At 36.5% G+C, this 20,136-nt stretch overlaps 1 protein-coding gene across 3 annotated transcripts; it reads left to right on the plus strand.

Moving 5' to 3' along the window:
* Positions 1-192: 192 nt before the first annotated feature.
* LOC140766161 (K(+) efflux antiporter 4-like) lies at positions 193-18,268 on the plus strand. Of its 3 annotated transcripts, none has more exons than XM_073105618.1 (21): positions 193-571; positions 1,145-1,188; positions 6,736-6,794; positions 6,923-7,001; positions 7,132-7,193; positions 7,282-7,357; positions 7,493-7,567; positions 8,479-8,550; positions 8,648-8,731; positions 10,085-10,153; positions 11,336-11,413; positions 11,606-11,694; positions 12,561-12,657; positions 12,769-12,822; positions 14,878-14,973; positions 16,589-16,777; positions 16,866-16,943; positions 17,132-17,176; positions 17,580-17,675; positions 17,767-17,830; positions 17,973-18,268. In XM_073105618.1, the coding sequence occupies exons 1-21, from the start codon at positions 325-327 to the stop codon at positions 17,996-17,998; spliced, it is 1,779 nt and encodes a 592-aa protein (XP_072961719.1). In that variant the 5' UTR covers positions 193-324; the 3' UTR covers positions 17,999-18,268. The 3 variants fall into 3 exon arrangements, with proteins under 3 accessions (XP_072961719.1, XP_072961721.1, XP_072961720.1); XM_073105619.1 differs by having other exon boundaries at positions 194-571; positions 17,767-17,863; XM_073105620.1 differs by lacking the exon at positions 17,767-17,830.
* Positions 18,269-20,136: the final 1,868 nt, after the last annotated feature.

Consider the following 20,136-nt stretch of genomic DNA (forward strand, 5'->3'; position numbering starts at 1 on the left):
GGACGGTCCGATCTGCCACCTCGATGGCCGACACCACTCCGATCCCATGGCAAGCGTCTTGAGATCGCATCCGTCGAATCCTCCCATCACACACATTGGACGGTTTGGGATATCCAGATCAGGTGCTTCTAGCCGAAATTTACAAGAACTACCCCTCATGTCAAGCCTTTTCAACAGATCTCGCGCATTAGACAACACTAGTATCACGCCATATTCGAGGGGTGGGTGGTTTTGGTTTGCACTCCCTTTTCCTCTCTATTCCTTTCTCCTTTCTCTCTCCACTTTAGCCTTGATCTCGTTCCTCCCACCTCGCTTTTTACGGCGATGAGGAGTCGTCGCCCTCGTCGTCCTCGATCAGGCGTTCTCCTCTTGTTGTTGTTCTTGATCGTGGCGCCGGCGACCGTCGCCGGTGACGGTGCCGGCGAGGGCGAGGCGGAGGTGGAGGTGGAGGTGGAGGCGGAGGCGAGCAATGTGACGGAGATCGCGGCGGCCGGGAAGGAGGAAAGCTTCGCGGACATGATCGATCGGGCGCTGCAGAAAGAGTTCTCCGAGAGCGAGCAGAACGGCGGAGGTGAGTAGATCTGCGGCCAAATCTAGTGTTTTCCTTTGTGTTTTGGGTGTCTAGGATTCTTGATTCGGGAGGGGGCTCCACTGAGGCAGTGGTCGCAGGGTTTGGGGCTAGGGTTTCTGGATTGTTGAATCTGGCGAGGTTGCGAGCTGATCGGGGTGATTCCTGGCTCTGGTGCACTTTCTTTGACTTGGATAGAGGATTTTTCGTTTGTTTGTTTCTGTACTGACGCTACTTTAAATGATGCATAAATGCTAGTATAGAGTCAATTGAGACGAATAAAGTTCGCACATTGATACGAGGAACTTTATTAATGATAACGAGTGAATTTTCTTCTTCTATTAATTGAATCTAGAAGTAGATGCGAGGTTACCGCTTGACATGCTAGTTTCCTAATAATTATATTTAACTTACCTTTTTGGATCTTTCTCCTTCCATTAGCATCACTGGGCAAAACGAGGGTTAGTTCTGCGTATCACATGGTTTTGCAGGGGGCTGCTGCTTGACTTTTTGATTGACGAAATCTCAATTGAAACAGATCTGATTCTGAATTGGGTTGTCCTATTTTTTTTGCAGAAACTGACCCTGGTGGCTTTAACAACAGTGTCGCCGAAAAACAGGTTGGGATTTCTATCCGTTTGCAACTTCAAATATTTATATATAATGAAGGAGTTATCAATGCTGATGCTTATTTCTTTTTAAATTTATAAAAGTAAGAAGTTTACATACAGCAAATTGTAACCATACCAATATTTTCGTTTTGCTAGATGTAGTACCTAAGATGTCTTTAGGATCATCTTGTTCTGGGGCATAACATGTCTTGCAAAGTATTCATTTGTATACCTAAGATATAAAAGGCAAGTCATCATTTAATTTCTCAGATATGAAAGACAAGCCAGACTAGCCAGCTAATGTTTTGCAAGAGTTGATTCAAGAGTAAACCTTTTTGCTAGATTTTGCTATGTTCTATAATTTTTTGATAAGCCAATTTCTTCTTGCATGCATATTATATAATTTATGATGCTTGTTTCTTTTGAGGAAGTTCTGTGTTCACAGTCTATTTCTTGGATCCTCTTAGGAGTTTCATGCGGCAAAACTATATATTGTTATGTTAACTGGGATGTATCGATGGCGGGTGCTAATTTTCATATGTTTGCCTTAAGCATGATAGGCACATGTGGTCGCATGCATTTTTTGCTAGGCACCAAAGTTTCTAAAGTAGGATAATGATTATCTATGTGTTGCTTGCAATGTATTGAAAATCATTTTGGTGGCTGCCTTGGTGGGATAGCCCACTGAGCATGTGACTCCAGCTTTGTGGCCTACCTTTGGAGTTGGTGGGCCACTTTTCTTGTAGCGGGTCAACGCCATTGCCAGGAGTTTGGGAAAAAAATATTTTCTCCCAATCCTTCTTCGGTGGTGAGTGACGAACAGTAGAGGTATGCTCCATCTCTCAATCAATGTTTTAAAAGGCGGTCGCGAGTGGCGGGCAGTCACCCTATTGCCTAGCATCAAGGCGGAAGGCGAGTGATAAGACGGTCTAGTATTTTTAATTTATAAAAATACGAATTTATCACATAGAATATACACTAAATTATTAATATAGCATATATAAGTATTTTAACAGTGCACTACACCAATAGTATACTAATATAGTATATACAAATTACTAATATAATATATAAAATTTTAATATATAATAATATAGTATATAAAAAATAATAAATAATACCTCCACTAGTGAGACACACCCATTTAGTTCACTGACAGTCTGACACCCTCTCCCTCATATCTATTTTCCTTTTAACTTACATGTCCATTTCCCTAACTCTTCTTCGGTTCCTCTTGACAAAAAACCACCATGAGAGCTTTTGTATCCTTCCCCTTTTTTTATTTTCTATTTTCCATTTTCAACTTCATTTCTCTCGAACTCACTAGTGGAAGTATGAAGAGAGCGAGAGAAGAGTGAGAGTGAAAGTGAAATAATGAGAAAGAGAAAGTCCGAGGCGGTGGCCGCCTGTTGGGATGTGAAAAGAGAGCGAATGCGATTATGAGAGAGAAATCGTGGCCACCTTCTTCATGCTGTTGCTGCTTTGTTGTTGCTTTCTGCCATCGAGAGAGGAGCTTGTCGTTTGTCGCCGATCAAGAGAGAATGTTGAGTTAGGGCTCAAATTGTGGGAAGAGGAATATAGAGGATTGGGAATTTTTTAAAGGTTAGTTATCAAACCTGTTACCCGTATCTGCTTGCTAGCCTAACCCGCTAGCCCTATTAGACCTATTTATTCAGCCAAAGCAAGTTGCTCGGCTCGCCAAGGATGCCAAATCAGCTCAAACACCATTACACCATTGCATTGCCACTAAGCGGGGCGGCCGGTGCTTCGCCCTACCAAGGTGGCCGACTTTCAAAACACTGCCCTCAATCTCACTAAATCTTTCTCTCTTTCTCTCTCTCTTTCACCCGATCACTCTTGCTCACTCTCATTTTCTCTTGCGTCACTTACATCTATGGCCACCCTAATGCCTCTCTCATTCCCACACTCCTATCTACCTCTTACTCTTATGCTCATGCTTATTCTCCTACTCTCGCATTCCTCATTGGCTCCCACTATCTCATGACAAACACTTAGGGATATTGGACCAATAACAAAATTTAAAGCCATATTTTAAGTAAACGAATTTTGATAATTTTCAGATACAGATCGGATCTTAAATGGATATGGATACAGATCGGATAATGATCGAAACTTAAACGAATACAAATATAGATTAAATATAAATCAGATCTTAACATGATATAAATACAAATCAACATGTTGGACCCACCTTACTTTCACACAAAAAAAGGACTCCAATCTGTATGGGAAAAGCTAATTAAAACTTGTTACAAATAATGTTAAAAATAAAATAAAGCATTTTGAGGAAGGCTATTATCCCTGAAATGAGTAATAATGTAATGCCCTTAAGACCTTATCTAGCATAGTGCACCAAAGGATTCTAAAGAAGCAATGACAAAATAATAGGAATGGTCCATTTGGTTGCAACCGAGAAAAGCAGTTAGCATGCCATCTTACATGTCGATTACTTGCAACAAACTAGGGCATAAAAGCAACATAAAAATGATAAAATGAGCTCTTTTGATGGACAAAATGAACAAACTTATTGAAGAGCAGTCACCCCTTAATCAATGTGCCCAAGGATAGAAGCACAACCTTCCACGGGCAAAGATCATTTTTTAAGTTGCTTAACTTGTTATCAACAAATTTCCCAAGAGATTTTTCTACCAATTTGCAAAACCATGATGACAACAAAAAGAATTAGATGCCTAGTAGAATATGGAAAAAAGAAATGTCTTTTATCAACAAAACAAGCTAAAGTTAGAGACGAAAGAACTTATCTAATATAGTACAAATTAACACTTGGCTTACCCTTGAATAATGTTTAGACTATCAATCAAAGGACCCACCATGGTAAGATAAAACAATCTTAAAAGTTACTCTCTCCCATCTCCCTTGCTTACCTTTAGAAGGTAGTTGTCAAATCGTTTTCCTCACTAGCATAAGAGCAAAATAAATATTTAACAAGAATAGAAAGCTTTGATACATAAGTGAGGAATCCTGATGAAGAATAGAAGACTCACTCGAAAAGATCAACTCTCTAGTATGATTCCACTAGCTTCAAGTTCAAATACAAATTCAATTGGAATGCCATATTATTATGATGCTTACAAGCCTTATAACAATTTTTTGAACAACAGGAGGAAAATTTTCTATTTGATGTTAGCATAAAAGTAATCAATCTGACTAAGGAGGCACCATAAGAATGTATGCCCATACTCACTGGGATTAAGAAGTCTTAAAATATTAGTGAGTATTCAAATGCTATAGAGAGGAAAAACAACTACACTAAGAAGATATTCTTAGACCAACAGAAAGTTGCAGCATTGTTTATAACCTATTTGAAGAAATGCCAAACTCATAGATTATAAGAACACCAAACTATATCGAACCCATTAGGGATCCTTCTTACCTCATTTGCATACAAGCTTGATGGCATGGACACCAACTCGGAATTGAAATCTACGACTTCATTGGACGACCTCCGATACATGTTTTGGTAGCTCTCCCTGCCCAAAGAACCAAGAAAACCCATCAATATCAACCAAGAAATCAACACAAATGATAAATGAAACATGCAACTAGAGAGAGAAAGAGAGGAGAGAAACCTTACGGTCCACATGGAGTCGAGCAAGAGCATAGAGGAGGGAGGAGAGGATGAGATGGAGCTTCTCGACGACTGAGAGGTGGTGGCGACGAAGGAGATGAAGAGGGTAAGAGTTTCGTGATATGAGGAAGGTAACTAGGTAAGGATTTATTATGGGTTAATGGGTAGGATATATAAGTATTAATTCATAAATTATGTGGGTAAACGGATATCCGATATTTGTATCCGTATCTAAAAAAATATACTTGATCCATATTTGTTTTTTTTTTATAACCTTACCAATATTTGAATCCATATCTGAATCGTTAAGGATTCTTTGACTCGAATCTAATTTGGATCGGGTCGGCTAAAAGGCTGGGTCAGAGCTAATCCGACCTGTTTTCACCCCTACCACAACCCCACTAGTGGCCTTCCCTTGTTCCCCTCTCTCTTTCTCTTTGCGCATACCACCACCCATAGTCCTCGGATTTTTTTTTGCTACCATTAGATTATTGCTATTGCGAATTAGTAATTAGTAGTGTGTTAATTGTGATTTTTGAAATTGTGAAGGTGGAGTAGGGTAGGCTGGTTTTGCTATTTTGTATCATCCAATCATGTGTAATGTGTTTGTTATTTGTGAATCATGCAAGCTTGTGAATATATGCACTATATATTATACATGATATATAATTATTTTTATTTTTTATATATTAAAAATGTTGGACATCATAAGTGCCTATATATGCGGTTGCATACGACCTAAGCATTATACACTGGGATGATTGCCCACGTATCGTGGGACCCTTTCAAGATATTGGCCAGTTTATTAAAAAGCAGTTTTCACTTTTCACAGCTGCATAGGCGGCCGCACTTCATCGACCTTATGTGGCTCGGCAAGGTAGTTGGCCACATTATCAAGTTTTGGTTGGCCACCAAAACGGAGGTGGCCCAATAAACTATTAGCAGATTGGCAATCTAATAAGATATTAGTAAAAAAAAAAAATTCAAATCACAAAGTCACGGATTGCATGCAAATAGAAACATCTCTCATGCTTGCCGAAAGATGGACTGCGGTGGTCATCAACTAAACATCTATGATTAGTGGCCGTCTCTCTCTTTCTCTCATTCTTTGCCTTACCCACCTCCGGTCCTCCACCTTTCTCTTCTCATTTTCTTCCTCTATTTCTCTATCAGACCCCCCTCACCCTCTCTTTCTATACAATCCGCACACCCTCCTCACTCTTTGCTACCATCTTCATCCCATTGTTCTCTCCCTCTACTTATCTACCAAAACCCTTCTCATCGACTACCACCTCCACCTCTCTCCTTTCCTCCTCGACACCACTGCCACAACGCAACCATTCTCCTACCACACTCCTTTGCATATTAATAAGTGAGAATCGTTATGAATTAGTGTAAAATTGGATTATTGTTCTATAATTTAATGAGTTGATTATTTGAATTAGCATGAATTGAGTAATTTGTGAATTAATGTAAAATGTGAGTCATGTTATGTGATTCACTGATTTGATTATTTGGTTTAGTGTAATAGTGTGTGATCATGTTATTTATACATATATTAGATTATTACTGATAAAATTTTGCATATATATATATATATTATCATATATAATATTTTTAATATATTTCAAATACTAGACCTGCATATGCGTCTGCACACTGCCTATCCACTATGCGTTGGGGTTAACACCTCCATGCCCCAAATGCTTTTCAAAGCATTGCAATAAATGGAACCTAGATTGTTGTTATCTTCTTATGGGGATAACCTTCTATTTTCTGCGAGCAAGTTCATTGCAGTTCAGACGATGATGTTTGGAGTGAAGATAATATATTTCAGTTTGTATCTATTTTCAGATGTTGATGTTTGGAGTGGAGATAATTATATTTCAGTTTGTATCTATTTTAATTTGTACCTGAACTGATTTCATTTTCTTTTCTTTTGCCAGGCTGTTCTTGAAACTGTAGCTAGAGTTACTGCAAAGAAAAATGAGACCAAAGATGAAAAGTATATTCTTCTACGGAAATTTCATTCTGTATTTTCTGTCATTTATGAATGTGTTATCCACAATTTTGGAGAGTTTTGAGAAGTCCTTAAAATTAATATTCTGGAATTCTTGATATCTCCTATTCCAGGTCATTTCAGTTTCACGATGTTTTTAATCTGGATAATGAAAATCGAGGAGAGGACATTCCCACCTTAATAGATCGCAAGGTATTAGGAATTGCAACTTTTGGAGCTTCTTCTGACAGTTTAGACATTACTCAGTATTACACAGCTTGTAATGCCAAAGTCTAATATTTTTTTACAAGAAATGTATTTTAATGTTAAAAAATGTCTACAGGATAATGTTTTTATCATTTCAAATCCAAAGTCAAAATATCCTGTCCTACAGTTGGACTTGAGGTATGCTTGGCATTATACTGATATTATTTTTTAGATTCGTACGCTAATTGGCTTCCGCCGATATATTATCAAATGGAAATAATTGTAGGTTGATATCAGATCTTGTTGTGGTCATTGTATCTGCAACATGTGGTGGAATAGCCTTTGCTTGTGCTGGACAACCGGTGGGTGTTTGTGATAATATCTTTTATTGAAATAAATGTGCTGTATCAGTCTTTTTATGTATTTCCACTGGAATTACAGTTTTCCATGTACGCAAACCAATCTCACGTAAATCAGTGCTGAAAATTTTATTGCAGGTAATCACTGGTTACTTACTTGCAGGATCTGTAATTGGACCTGGAGGTTTCAGCTTTGTCAGTGAAATGGTGCAAGTAAGGTTCTTTTGCTTTTCTGAACTGCAGTTCTTATTTCTTAATACTTCATCCATATGCTTAAATATTGAATGTGTGTTTTGTCACTTACAAGAAGTTCATGTTAGTATGCCTTATTATAATCTTAATAGTACATTTTTGAAAAAGTAGAAAGTTTGATTTACATTTGAGCGTTAAATCCTGCATTGATTGTGCTGATGGTGTGTTATTGGGTAGACTTAGTACTTAAGAACTTCTTGCGTGCTAACACTTCAAGGCAAACTGAAGTGTGAAAAGTAATGGCTATATACAATTTGTAAGAAGTTAGTTTAAAGTTAAAATATGATGGTTAAAATGGGACAGAAGGATAGATGATAATGTTAATCAAAAGATAGCAACTGAATATTTGTAAACCTACTGAAAGAAAGAATATACTTTGTGCAGGCAAAATAGAAGTTCTGAATTAGAGGAAAGCTATTTTACTGACACAGGTAATTAGCAAACAAAAAGAATGAAGTAGCTAATACGGAGTCAACTTGTATATTATCATATACTTAAAAAAACAATATCATCCTTATTCTCTTTTTCTTTATAGTATTGTACGAAGAGCACTATCTTGCACTTAACTATTTTCAGAGCAGGAATAGATGCTTAACCAGGCTTAGAGTTCTTTATATATGCCACCTAGTCTGACGGTTAGCAGCCTAGAGACTGCCCTACCTAGGGCACCTAGTGATCAGCATACGAGTGACCTTAAGACTAATAAGCATTTGTATAAAGAATCAAAGATTATTTAATATTTCAGAGTGACATGCGGAATGCTGTATATGTTGTTATATGTACTAAGTACTAACTACTTCATTTAGATGAGACCTCTTATGTGTTGCTGAGCCTTTTTTCTCCATTTTTTGTCTTCACAATCATCGTTACAGGTAGAAACAGTAGCTCAGTTTGGCGTGATTTTTCTCCTTTTTGCATTAGGCCTGGAGTTCTCTACAACAAAAGTATCATCTAAATTCTCCATTCACCTTTCAAGACTTGGCTGTCTGGCTACTTCCACAACTATTTATTGATATTTGTTTTCTTATCATTTTATTACAGCTACGAGTTGTCCGTGCAGTTGCTGTTCTCGGAGGGTTACTACAGATTCTATTGTTTATGTGTTTGTGTGGTGTGATTGCCTCGGTTTGTCTCTGGTCATCTATCTTGTTCTGTATTCTGCTTCAGGAAGCATTATTTTTAAGACTGTTTTCTCTTTCATCAAGGAAGATTCATCTAGAAAAGTTCTAGCTTTATAGTGGGGCCACTAAGCAATTCATTTGAAGTGGTTTATTCCAAATGCATAGCACATGGCATACATTTAACTTTTCTTGAATCTTTTGATTACATAATAAAACAAATTGTCTTTCTAACTCTTGAATGATCTAGCGGTATGCAGGGAACATTGTAGGTAACATGTTATAATAGATGTATGGACTAAATTTAGATGAATGGAGAAAAATTATCCCTATTGCCACCCCATATAGTTGGGACAATAGGCTTGGTTGTCGTATATTATGACAGATTTAATTCTTTTAAATATGTACTTTTTCTTGCATTATTGATCTTTGCCAAAGATTTTGAATGTCTGAGTCAATAGTGGGATGTTCTTCTATTGTTTTTTATTGTTTCATTTTATATTTTTGGATCATTCAATTCTATATTATCATTTTGCAGGACCTTTTTTGGAACAAATGTGATGTATCTATCAAACTGACCTGACAAAGGAAAAGAGGATCAAACATTAGATCTGCCAAAAAGTTTAACAAAAAAAGGTTAAAGTGAAAGTGTGAAACTAAAAGAGTATGAGTATAATAATTGAGGAATCTTTAGTATTCCTTGCAGTAACTCGGTATTACCTTTTCATGGGATCATTAATATGTTTCTTAATAGTTCCATAAGAACTAACCATGAATTATTGATAAACGTATTAATGATCCCAAGAATGGATAATAACTAGTTACTACAAGGAATTCTTGAGAATTCTTTGGTAGACCTATGTGTGACATCTTATTGTAGCAATTATTTGGCCCTTGGGAAACAACCAGCAGCACAATTCATAGGTGGAACTGTAGCCTTTTGTTTACAGTTTCTTTTTAAACAACCTTGCATATAATTTTATTCTATAATTTAGAGCAGACATCTGCTCACTTGAGTGGATCTTCTAGTTTTATATGCATCTCCTAGTGGGATGTATAATGATCTAACTTAATTGAGTCAAATGACGTATGTTTTTGGACAACATTATTGAATTTGTGGAAATTTTTTGCTGCTTATAAATTTTTTTGGTATCTATATCATGTATACATCATCAGACATCTGAATAAGTATCCATCATATTTTTATTGCTGTCTCATGTTTTCTCATCATTTCTCAAGGCATAAAATACTGGTTTACCTACTCTTGTGTTTATTTAGACAAATCCTACTCAATAATTGAAGTAATTTTTTAATGCTATCTTCTCTCCCATTCTTATTTCTTGCCAATGGATGATTGCAGTTATGTGGAGGCAAAATTTCAGAAGGCATCTTTGTTGGCGCTTTCCTATCGATGTCTTCAACAGCTGTGGTACATTTCTAAATCTGATTGGGAATTCAACAGTTTTCACTTTTCAGATGACTAATGCATGTGAACCACCAATGAATAGACATAAATATGATTTTGGTTGCACATCTTGGCCCATATTTAATGTGCATAGGTTGCTTTGTTTCTATGTGGTGACTGGTTCTAAATCTAGGACTACCGGTATAATTAATTTGTTCTCTTCATCTCATGATAAGAGGCAGCTCTACAACTTTGTGGAAGGCCTATTTTCATTTGTGAATCATGATTGTGCAATAGAACATTTTGGATGGAATGGAACTAGAAGGATTAAATAACTTTCTCCAAGTACATGGGTGTTTAAGTTGGAAACATTTTCAAAAGTTCTGTTGGGTTCTTATCTTCGATTCGATGGCAGCTTACATTTTGGCTTTTTAGAATGCCTTTACATCATAATCTTTGTCCACTCTACTCTGTATATTTTGGATTTCTTCTTGAGACTTTGTTGGCAAGTTTGATAACTCTCCTCCCCTGCAACTAGCCTAGGAAACATGGATACACAAAAAGTCCATCCGTATCTTATCGGATTCCATATCAGATATGATGCTTGTCGGATACTTTAGAACGTGTCGGATACTGATACTTTGATTATCTGATTTTTTAAGCAGAAAAATAAAAAAGAGGATATTGTCGATACTTCTCAGGTACTTCTTAAATACTTTGAGAGTTCGAAGACAGCGCAAATTAAATGTTTTCTATTAGATCAAGAATGTTCTCTTTGCAACAAAGTCAAACATAGATGTTATTTATTTTGCATGATTTATGAGCTTGAAGTAATTAATATTAGGATTTCATGCCGCAAATGCATAATTAACTGACAATTTATTGATCAATGTTCTTTGCTCTTAATATAATGACAATCTGTTATAAATGATTAGCTCTTTAGATGAATATGTTAAAGATACTCTTGTACTATAATGTCATGATGATATAAGCTATCTTTATGGTTCTTGAATAAATTTATCTTATCCTTGGTTGCATTTGTTGTTTATGTAATTGCATATGCCTCCATCTTGTTGATCTGTTTAATATTCTGTTCTATGAAATAGCCCCAGTTTGCATAGTAGTTGTTATATAGGGACATTTTGGAATCCTAATAGTTTCTTGATTGCAATATTTTATTTTGATGGGTAAGTCACTATTGTACAGGTCTTAAAATTTTTGATGGAAAAAAACAGTATCAATGCACTTCACGGCCAAGTTACAGTCGGCACCCTTATATTGCAGGTAATAATGGACTTCAAGCCTACAGTTGCCAAACTATTTGTAAGATCCATAATCCTTTGGTGCAAAAGCCAAAGATAAAGACACTATGAGGTGCAAAGTTCATTTAAGAACCAAAATGAATTGCATCTATTTTTAAATGATCAAGTCAGACATGTGATCCTTACTTATAAATACACATTCTTTTTTCTGTAGGATTGTGCCGTGGGTTTGCTGTTTGCACTACTTCCTATTTTGGGTGGCACATTTGGTGTTCTTCAAGGAGTCATGTCAATGGCAAAGTCGTAAGTGCAAATCATGCATACTTTTCTACTATTAGTTTCTTTTTCCTGGATAGCTTTGGTGAATGTTACTTAGAACTCATACAACAAACTGATCCTGCAGTAATATCTATATAGTAGAAAACTGTTGATATATATTGCTTGATTTTGTGTTGAGTTGTAGTGAGGATTATACCTCCTTTGGTTCTGGTTTGAAGTATGTCTGATCTATAGATGATTTAGGCCTCGTTCACGTATGAAATAGGATTGAAATTGGATAACAATTTCTATTTGTTATTACTAAAATGCGAGATTTATTCTAGAATTAACTATTTCTATGTTCACTAGTATTCTGGAATAAAAGTATAATAATTACTTTTTATATGATATAAAGTGAAGAAAAAGATGGAAAAAAATTACATTATTTTTTATGAAATTATAATAAATAATCTTTAATTTGATATAAAGTAGATTGATGGGATAAATATCAAAAGCAAATTAGTAATTAGATTAGCGTGATATAAGATGTAATTTTGATGAATAATGTTTGTATTCTGGAATAGAGCTATTTATGATATTTAGTGTTATTCTGGTTGTATTACAGAATAAGAAAAAAGTTATTCCTGAAGTGAACGAGTGTAGAAAACTCCTAATACAAGTAAAATGGAGGATAGTTGATGTGCATTGTGCATGTCTGAAGCAAAAACATCTGGATTTATGTGACTAATATTTTGTACAGAAATCTAATGACTTAATTTATTGGTCTTGCATTTTCATTCTTTGAACAAGATCTATATTCATTTTCTATACCTCTCTACATTTTATTAAACTTCCAGACAGTTAAAGTAGTAAATTTATGTTGATATCTCGGACTTGAAATATCGAACCAGGTTGGTAGTTCTGTGCACATTCCTGGCTATTCTTTCCATTTTATCCCGCACTGCCGTGCCTTGGTGTCTTAAGCTGATGATAAGTCTTTCATCTCAGGTACATTTTAGCTTGCAAACTCTTCTTTTGAACTATTTAATAGAGACTTATCTCTCTTATTTTGCTCTTTTTCTCTTTTTTAATATTCTCAGTAGAATGTCATTTATGCAGACCAATGAGTTATACCAGCTGGCATCTGTCGCCTTCTGCTTGCTAGTTGCTTGGGTTAGTGTCATTCCTTTCCATTTGAAAGATATCTTCAGTGTTACTTTAAAGCGTATTAATTTGTCAATATGCCATTTACCACTTCTATTTTGTTTTCTTTCTGAATTTAGTAATCCTCATTTATTCATGAGAAGTTGCTTCATACAATTTACATATGGATACTAGATTTACTGGGAAGTGGCAACATGGATTTGGGAACTGTTACATAGTACGCTTGTGACAGTAGTGGCAATTTTCTCAATTCTAATCGACTGGCTATATTGTGGCGATTCTTGTGAGTAATATATCTAGCAATGCTCGGTGATTCCTTATTGACACTTTTTTCAGACAACTACTACATTCCAAAATAACTCTTGACTTTGACATCTTTACCCTTTGCCTTAAACTTCTTTTAGATTTTGGATTGAGCTAACTTAAACTCTTCAATATTTGATCCCAACTGAAGAAAAAGAATCAATAGAAGTTACTGACTGTAAATGCAATTTCTAAAGAATTCGTTGTACTTGTATACATAGAATTTTAACTTTATCTGTGTTGATCAAGTTGCCTTTCAATTTCAAGTATTTTCTTTATCTTCTTTCTTCTGTTTATCTTCCGAGTCACCTTGTGAGAATTTCCTTTATGCCCCATAACTTCGAGCACTTTCATCCTGTTAAATATGCTGATAGCAGAACAGCTTGATTGCAAATGTACAGTCTTAGTGACATGACTCAGAGAAAGGAAAACAAGATCTAAGGAAACTTTCCAAGTAATAGGAATCTCTAAAGGAGGCGTTTGGATGTAGTAAAACTTTTGCACCTACAGTTAGTTGCTCTTCAAAATCTTTCATGAATTACTTGTCTTACAATTCACGATCCAAACTACAAAATTTGCAACTCCTCTTCCAATCAAATTTGTTAACTTTACTCATCATTCAAGTAATAGAAGTAATTGATGACCACCTGCATAATCTCAAAGCATTCAGAGATGCTGGTACTTGATGTATTTATTCTCACTTGTGCTAATGGAGCCATACTGGGGTGGAATAGATCCATTATTCCCTTGTTTTGACTACCTGGTGCTAAGAACAAAAACAAGTTGACTTGAGAACAAACTATTAATAGGCAAGCAATGACACTTACTGAAAAGGCTTCCAAAAAACAAATATTGATGATGTCTGAGGTGAAGATAATCTTAATTAGAAGTCAATCTAAGAAAAATGTCTCCTTGGGTAGAATTATAGATATACTTAAATGTTCTATACTATAAATGTTTGATAACTTAATTGTCATTATGAATCTGGCAGTTTGTATTAATGTTGGACAACTAAAAGTCAGTCCCATCCCTTATAGTCCAGTATGAGTCAAAATCTTAAAGGACCTCTTAGATGTAAGAGAACATAAAAGGGGATGTGTTCTCTGAAGGCTGCTGCAGATTATGAGGTTTTAGCATTAGAGTTCTGCCAAGAAAAGGTGAGATTGAGCAGTCAAATGATCTTGTTATCCCCTTTTTCTACGATATGATAAATTTTGTTATGAACAACCTACATGTTCTAGAATGATAATCCAACACTTCTGCTGGTTCTAGTATTGGCTCTTGTTTCACAGAGAGAGTCACCATTCAAGGTACAACTTTAAGCTGGTTTTCTCATTTTCGATATTAATAACCTTTGCTTCAAGTGATTTCAACTGTGTTTCATGACAAGTTATTGTGAGATTCAAAGAGCTCTCAAATTGATTAACTACTTAAACACTTAGATACAAATGCATGTTGGTCCCAATTTTTTTTTCTACATGCCATTGCCACCAAGACTGGATCTAAGATGAATAGAATTATGGTTGTTGAATGAGAATATTTGGTTCATACCTATCTTTCACTCTTGTAGTTCAGGATCAATTTTGTTGACCTAAAAGTATGAGGGAGCTGTTTATACTATGCTAGGGTTAATAATTGATAACATCTTTAAACTATGATGTAAGAGTGAATATGGTGCACTCCTGAACAAAAGTTTGATGCACTCTTGAACATCTTCAAAATGCTTAATCGTTTTCTTATATGGAATTCTTATTGACACAGTGTAGTGACAAGTTGGGTTTGAGTCTTGAATTGGGTTCGTTTGCGGCTGGAGTTATGATATCAACCACTGATCTTTCGCAACATACGCTGGAACAAGTAAGTTCTTTACATGTTATAGCTGCTTCACGCAGTGGCGCTAATTGCTTGGTTTCTTGTCCTAATTTGAACTTGCATTCTGGGAATGGTACGTTTCCATTATTGGATTCCATTAGGTAAACCAGGACTTAGCCTTTTTGCCAGAAGTTAGGAACTAATCCATAGTATAGCACAAAGGTTTGTGTGAGGGATGGAAAGAGTCATCGCAGTACTGGGGTAAGGCCATGTATAATGTTTTCCCACCCCCCCATATCTGCTTTTGCAGGGCCCTTGAGCACTGGGACACTTTCTTATCATAATTCAATAATAGCTATATATATTATGTTTTCCCCTTTTTTTCACGTTATAGCTATATATATTATGTTTTTAAAGGAAATTAAGTGCATAACCTGAACTTAGTAGCATTTCCTTTTTTTAACATGGTCAGGGGTAGTCATCAGGTGTTAATCCTTTTATGAACAGTAGAATTTCATATGCCAGGTAATATTGAATTTGGTGTTGTAGGGAACAGTGATGAAATTCTTCTTCCATTATGCTGTGACATACTATATACAATCTTTTGCCTACTTACTAGGTTTCCATCAGACAATTCTCTTTGTAAGCAGTGTCTACATTCCCCATTCTATTCCTCCCCCCACCACAAAAAAAAAGTATACACACAGATGCATCGAATAGATGGTTATTCTCAACCTACCTGGTTACTGTGATACTGATATTCAATTTCAATCTCACAATGGAAAAGATGATCTGGTTTGGCCCATGAATATTTTTATCTCAGAAATGGGAGAAATCTGACGTGCTCTACTTTGTTCTTCTGGTTACTGTGATGTACTGATATTCAATCTTACAATGAAAGAGAGAATCTGCTTCTCAGAAATGGGAGAGTCTTCTTTGGTCCATGAATATCTTTCAGAAATGAGTACTTTGTGCATCTGGTTACCTTGATGTACTGATATTCAATCTCACAATGGAAAAGAGAATCTGCTTTGGTCCATGAATACCTATATCTCAGAAATGGGAGACATCTGATGTGCTCACATTGAACTCTGGTACTGTATACAAATTTGAGAGAGCGAATAATTGTTTAGGAAGAACCAATTTAATTACAACCTAGGATATTATGCAAGGGAATGTAGATTTAATACATTTGATAGAACTAATGATGGGATAGTGTATGAGATGTGAATCATGTGATAGGGTACAAGGTGGTGTTAGGAATGGAATATCATACGCTTGAAGTAAGAAAACGTAAGGAGATCAGTGTATGTGCTTACAGAAGGTAACTGTAACATGAGACAATGCAGCTGAATTCTCATTTGGAGTGCTCATGTTCGAGAAACATCTCTATTAAAATGAGATGTTGAATATATAATTACAAATGTGGCTTCATTATCATCCCTGTAATTTGGTGGCAAGATGATTCATGAGTTATTTTGCTCCTGATTTATTAGAGAGCATTCTGTATGTGATCTTTATAAAGGATGTCTTTTCTAATATTTGATAATAAATGTTTGCATTATTATTGCTCATCGTTTTTTAAGGGAAAACAGAAGAAGACCTTCATATGTAGTAATCCATTATATGTTCTCTTATTTCAGGTTTGTTCTTTCTGCAGATAGAACCCATCCGCAACTTCTTTGCAGCTCTTTTTCTTGCAAGCATTGGAATGCTTATTCATGTCCATTTCCTTTGGAACCATGTAGATATCTTGCTAGCAGCTGTAATTCTGGTGATCATTGTGAAGACATTTGTTGTCACAATAGTGGTGAAAGGATTTGGTTACAGTAATAAGACAGCACTACTTGTAAGGCTGGATTATGTTAATTTGTATATCTTGTACTCTCGAAGTATTAGTATTTTTTTCAAACTTGAATAACGTGTTACTTTTGTAGGTCGGTATGTCTTTGGCGCAGATAGGGGAATTCGCATTTGTTCTTCTTAGTCGTGCTTCAAATCTTCATCTAGTAGAGGTGATTTTCTTTGTATTTACTATATAACTATATTTCAGTTGACAAATACTGTTATGCTTAGCTTTAGATGTGAAGGTGAGCAGTCAGTTCAATCAGTTGAAGTGAATTTGCAAGTATTTAAGATTACTTCTAAGTTCTAATATCTCATCCAAATTAATCATGTAACCTGACATTGATATCTTCTTTAGGGTAAACTGTATCTGCTGCTTCTTGGGACAACTGCTCTTAGTTTGGTAATTACCATTTACTTTCGCTTTTCCTATTTGATACATTTGTGGTATAATATCTTAACATCGACTTGTGCCAATTATTACTGTAATATTTTTGTTTGTTATAACAAGTTTGACTACAGTTTACTGTTATTCTGTGGACGATAACTCTTTTTTTTTTTGTAAAATCAAAATTCATTAATGATATCTGGCATAAATGCTGGGAAAGAAATTACTACCAAACTCATTGCAAGTGTAATACACCTGAAGTCAAGATGACCTTCATCGCCTTCCTAAAGAAGGGATGGTATCTTAATGGATCACCATTGATTTATCTTATCTAATGGGATGAATGCCTAGCATTATCCCTATCACACTTTCAAACTTCTTTTATTGAATTTCAAGTAATTGGATGTTAATCATGCAGGTGACTACGCCATTCCTGTTTAAATTGATCCCTGCAGTAATTCATCTTGGTGTTCTACTTAGATGGTTCGCTCCTGATACAAGTCAAACATTAGAGGTACTGTATCTTATCATATCATGTATCATCTTTTCTTTGCAATGAGGATTATTATCAGTTCTGATTTCTTAGTGAGAAACTGTCTTTCCAGTTGGGGCATAAAAGTGATAGCCTTCGGGTGGATGGTGTTAAGCGCATAAACTTGATGGTCCAAGGTTCTCATAATTCATGAGGGAAAAAAAGTTCAAGTACACCAAACAAACTTTAGATACTGGCTAATCTAATGAGCTTCATAAAAAAAAAATTAATTCATGTATCCAGTAGGCATGGTTATCTGACTCAAACTCACTGTTCCAGGAGGGCGTGAAACAAAAAGGAGTTAGATCTCGTCTTCCATTGTGTGCAGATCCTTTCGTGGCATAGCTTGCTGCCAGGGCCAAACAAGAGGCTGATAAATACAGAAGTACCAATAGTTTTGGCAGCCTGGCACCAGAGTTCTTCGACCTGTGTGCTGGTATTTTGTAACATACAAGCAATGTATCTTAGTTGATTGATTTAGTTGGGCAGTTTTGAGGTTGGGACTCTCATTGTAGTAACCTAACAAGGTGTTGATTATATTAATTTATCCAAGGCAGTTGAGGTTGATTAGTCGATTTCCTTTTCCCCCTCTGCTTGCCCTTGTACTCCGTCCTCCTGTCGTTTGAAGAAATTGACTACTACATGTTGCAGCAGAGCTCTAAAAGTGTGACTAGGAAGCTTGCAGCATTCAAAATGCAGTTGGATTTTGATTCTTTCCTTCTTTCATTCCATAAGCTGTTTAAAGTTTCTCGAAATCATGTGTAACTTTTATCAGAAACTTTGTGTTGTGTTGTATTTTGAAACATCTTAGTTAGTTGTGAAAGGGATATGTTATGTTGAAATTTCTGTTTGTTACTTCCTTGCACAGACAGACTTGTATAAGGTCCTTGAAACATCCGTTGGGCGAGACTGGAGAACCATCATTTCCTTGGGAACTTACCTAAAATGGTACCCTCTATATCAAAAATGGTTTGTCTCATGCTTTATTGCGCTCAGTGGTTCCTCTCAAACGGACGGCCACTAATGTTTTTCTTGTGCATGGGATTTAAGAGGCTTTTTGAAAAGAAGGTTCATAGACCGATGTCATAGATCTAGAAGGGGTTACGAATGGCATGCAGCTTGCTCACCCGTCCAGAGGCCAGAAGACCTCATTCGGATGGCTTGCTTAGCCAAGTTGTGCGCATATGCATTGCTAATTATGTTGGTGAAACCTAACTTGGGCTAATGGTTCTTTGCTAGCAGAAGCTTATAGTCAAGAGCTACGTGATAAGTTACCCAGTCCAGTTTTGACTCATGTGAGTTGATAAAATTGACCGAGGTCTGACTATAGCTAAATAGCAATGCCTCGCAGTCGCAGCCCATCTTGCTTGGTTGAGGGAGTTAGTCGGAACAGGGTAGCCCACTCATTCTGCAAGGAATCGAGCAGTGTTTGCTGAGAGGTAAGGTCATAAAATTGGACCAAAAATTTGGAATGAGTGAAGGTTCGGAACTTCACCGGTCTGTTTAGCTAGAAGTAGGCGCGAGCAAATAGATCCCGATTGAAGCCTTCCATCCGTTCATCTCAAGCTCAAATGCTATCAAATTGACATTCTTTCCTGCGTCGACGAACTCGAGATTGCCATCAGGGCCCCACGCTTTCGTAAAGGGCCACCTTGAGCCCGATGGGGTTATGGGGTTTGCTGGTGGTACGCTTTCCTACAAGGCAGATGTGGGGCATCCTGGAGGCAATATTGTTTTCTTCTAGTCTAGAGATATAACCTCCTCCATGGAGTCTCCCATGAGAAATTCTGTAAATTTCTTTATGAGTTCCTCCTCGATGGAGGTCATGACAGGTAGAGAAAGGAAAGGAGTCTCGGGGGAAACCTGTAGCACTGAAAGAAGGAGGGCTTCTGGACCGGTGCTTTGGGACCAAGCAGTGAGAAGGGAGGGTAGAAGTAACTGAAACCAGGTGAATCATTTGGAGAATAGTGAAGGGTTTGGCCAGGAGCCAGGAGTGGAGGTGGTGGTGAGGAGGCTGAGCAAGGTAACTAAGTATCTTGGTAAGGAGATAAGGAAAATTCTCATGGAGAGGAGAACGGGATTTAAGAGGTTGGTGCAGTCTAAACATCAGGAGAAATTGTTCTGAATCAATAACCATAGATAAAACTCTACTAACACAATGATTTGCAATAAACTATTATATTCAGCAAATGCTGCAAGAAATTACACTTGCCAATCAACTTGGGGATGCTGGCCCAAGTGAAGATTTGGGCAATTCTGTTTCGTCGCTTGAGAAATATTTCAGAGGTTCATGTTACATTGCTCCCTTTCAGAAAGAAAAAGGAACAAATTGACACTGCAACAAATGCTGCCCCACAAGTTGTCGCGGACTGCACAAAGATGCCTAAATAACTGTTATATGACGCAGTATTAGCAGGAGATTGGACCAACTCTTTAGCCACAG

The sequence above is a fragment of the Typha angustifolia genome, chromosome 8, assembly GCF_048772165.1.
Source record: "Typha angustifolia cultivar Huaian chromosome 8, ASM4877216v1, whole genome shotgun sequence".
Lineage (NCBI taxonomy): Eukaryota > Viridiplantae > Streptophyta > Magnoliopsida > Poales > Typhaceae > Typha > Typha angustifolia.